At 35.8% G+C, this 3,110-nt stretch overlaps 1 protein-coding gene across 1 annotated transcript; it reads left to right on the forward strand.

The window, feature by feature from the left end:
• Window positions 1–1,959: 1,959 nt before the first annotated feature.
• Window positions 1,960–3,110, forward strand: LOC123646545 (olfactory receptor 2K2). The gene has a single exon (XM_045563642.1). The coding sequence runs from the start codon at window positions 2,024–2,026 to the stop codon at window positions 2,972–2,974; it is 951 nt and encodes a 316-aa protein (XP_045419598.1). The 5' UTR covers window positions 1,960–2,023; the 3' UTR covers window positions 2,975–3,110.

The following is a 3,110-nucleotide window of genomic DNA, read 5'->3' on the forward strand; positions in this document are numbered from 1 at the left end:
TAACATTTTAACATGAGTATTCATTCTTTCTTGCATGTAGCTAACCGTATGAAACATAAACAATATTTCATTTGGAGTTGGTGACAGGAAATTCACAGGTGAGGATAAATTTCTCTTGGCTACTATTTTTAAACAATAGAAAATATCAAATCCCAGGCAACTGGGCTGATTTTTTTATTCTAAAAAAATTATATTTGCTAGTCTTAACAGGAGCACAAAAAATTAAGTTTCCTTAAAGTAATCTTTTATAATAATCTTTTTTGTAGAGAATCTGTTAAGTATAAAAACCGGCAGAGAAATCCATAAGAAATAGTCTGCTAACTAACAAATGAATAAGAACCAACTATTGTGATGAAAGAAAAATGGAACTCTTGAGAAGAAAAGCAAAAACTCTGTATGTTTGATAACCACAGAGGGAAACCGTATTGCCAAGAATTCACTGGAATACTAAAGGTATATTCAGCATTACTGATAATATTTGGACCTGCCAGGTAAGCTGTTTGGGGACTGATGACTAAAACAGAAAAAAAAAAAAAAACCCCAAAATGAAATGGCTTGTTAATAGTCTAGATATATGGTCAAAGAAGTCAAAGATAGTAGTATAATAAAAACAATTTGAAAATTTTTATGCCCTTATCATAGGGGCATAGTAATATAAGATATTGTCACACGTTACTATTTTCACCATACCAGCCAGCTTTTTAAATATGGAGAACTGGCAGAAGAATGATAGCATTGACTGAAGTTTGGAGACTAGGAAAGAATGCCAGAGATGAGAAAGTGAAGACCGAAATATTATAACATAAATTGCATAATTGAGGGATTTGTCTATGAATAGGGAAAGAACAAAATGAGGATGACAGATCACATAGATAGTGTGACAATGAAGGGAATATTTTAAGAACATGTGTATTTGAAAATAGAAAGAAAAGAGTCAGCGGGGCAGGAAAAGGTTGAAGATGTTAAAGAGCAACATAAGTGCAGAAGCAAGGTAAGCTTTCTGGAATAATTTTTTGTGAATAGTGTGAAATGTAAAAATATAAATAAAATGTTAACTGTCTTATTGATAACTAGATGATCTATAATCTTATTTTTAAAGAGATCTTATGGTAATTTTCTAAGGGAGTTTAATTTCTGCATTTCCTGGATATTTATGGGTTTTAATGTATAATAAAGGTATTGCCTGGGTATAATTTTTAGAACTCTTCTACATACAAAAGTATGGGGCTCAATAATGAATAAAACTCTACAGTAGATGTATCAGTGTTTAAATGAAGTGGGTTACTTTGCGTGCTCTTAAATATAATCAAAAAATGAGTAGGTACAATGTTTCAAAGCAATGCCATCCTTTTGAAACCAGTGTACAGACCTCCAAGCTGTTATCTGTAAAGGTCAGAGTTCATTTAGACTCAGAACTTCATAGGTAGTGGTTTAAAATTAACTTCTTTTCTTTTCTTTCTTTCTGTCTCTCTCTTTCTCTCCTCTCTTTCTCTCTCTCTCTTTCCTCCTTCCTTCCTTTCTTTCTCCTTCTTTCTCTTCTTTCTTTTCTTCCTTCATTCATCCTCTTCTGCCAGTGAAGATTAGTACTGGTTTTTATTGTACAAATGAGCTTTCTTTTCCTCACTTATCTGGCTTACTTTTCTAATTTGTGCTCAATAATTTATTCAATATACATCCATATTTTTCCTCATTCAGTCACCTTCAAATCTTTATTGAAAAATTACTGTGCCAAGGATAGGATTATGAACTGAGATTCAAATATTAAATGTTTATTATTGTTTTCAAATTCACTGTTTTCTAAATTTTATTGTAGAAGAATCAACTTTTCATGTAGATCAAACTTGTTTTTCCCCCTAAGTACACTATCCTGTGATTTCTTGTGGTGAAATTGCATTTATAACAGCGAAAATAAATTTGAGAGTGTTTTCCTAATTAAATGAACATTATACTTTATTCATTTCTTTATGTCCTCAGATGAAATGAAGAGAATACTACTAGAATAACTACAACTGAAAGAAAGGAAATGCAAGGAGAAAATTTCACCATTTGGAGTGTTTTCTTCTTGGAGGGATTTTCCCATTACCCAAGGTTAGAGGTGGTTCTCTTTGTCTTTAGCCTTGTAATGTACCTGATAACCCTCCTGGGCAATAGCACTCTTATTTTAATCACTCTCCTAGATTTACACCTTCAAACCCCCATGTACTTGTTCCTTGGAAATCTCGCTTTCATGGATATTTGTTACACATCTGCCTCTATTCCTACTTTGCTGGTGAACTTGCTGTCTTCACAGAAAACCATTATCTTTTCTGGGTGTGCTGTACAGATGTATCTGTCCCTTGCCATGGGCTCCACAGAGTGTGTGCTCCTGGCCATGATGGCATATGACCGTTACGTGGCCATCTGCAACCCACTGAGATACCCCGTCATCATGAACAGGCAGGTCTGCATGCAGACGGCCATGGTCTCCTGGGTGACGGGTTGTCTGACTGCCCTGCTGGAAACCTGTTTCGCCCTGCAGATACCCCTCTGTGGGAACCACATTGATCACTTCACATGTGAAATTCTGGCAGTGCTAAAGTTGGCTTGCACAAGTTCACTACTCATGGATATGATCATGCTGGTGGTCAGTGTTCTCCTCCTGCCCATTCCAATGCTCTTAATTTTCATCTCTTATGTCTTTATCCTTTCCACTATTCTGAGAATCAACTCTGCAGAGGGAAGAAACAAAGCTTTTTCTACCTGTGGTGCCCACTTGACTGTGGTGATCTTGTATTATGGGGCTGCCCTCTCCATGTACCTAAAGCCTTCTTCATCAAACTCACAAAAAATAGACAAAATCATCTCGTTGCTTTATGGAGTGCTCACGCCTATGCTGAACCCCATAATTTACAGTTTAAGAAACAAAGAAGTCAAAGACTCTATGACAAAACTGCTGGGCAAAATACCATTGCATCAAGAACACGAACATCTCTGATTGGAAGCCTGTGGTTTTATCAGGGATGTGCCCCTGGCAGAACTTACCAGAGAAATTCTAGACAACATATAACCTTTTAGAACTCTGATGGAACCTCAGTTCTATAATGTCACAGTTGTAAGATATGTGTACACAG

Source organism: Lemur catta, chromosome 10, assembly GCF_020740605.2.
Source record: "Lemur catta isolate mLemCat1 chromosome 10, mLemCat1.pri, whole genome shotgun sequence".
NCBI classification, from domain to species: Eukaryota; Metazoa; Chordata; class Mammalia; order Primates; family Lemuridae; genus Lemur; species Lemur catta.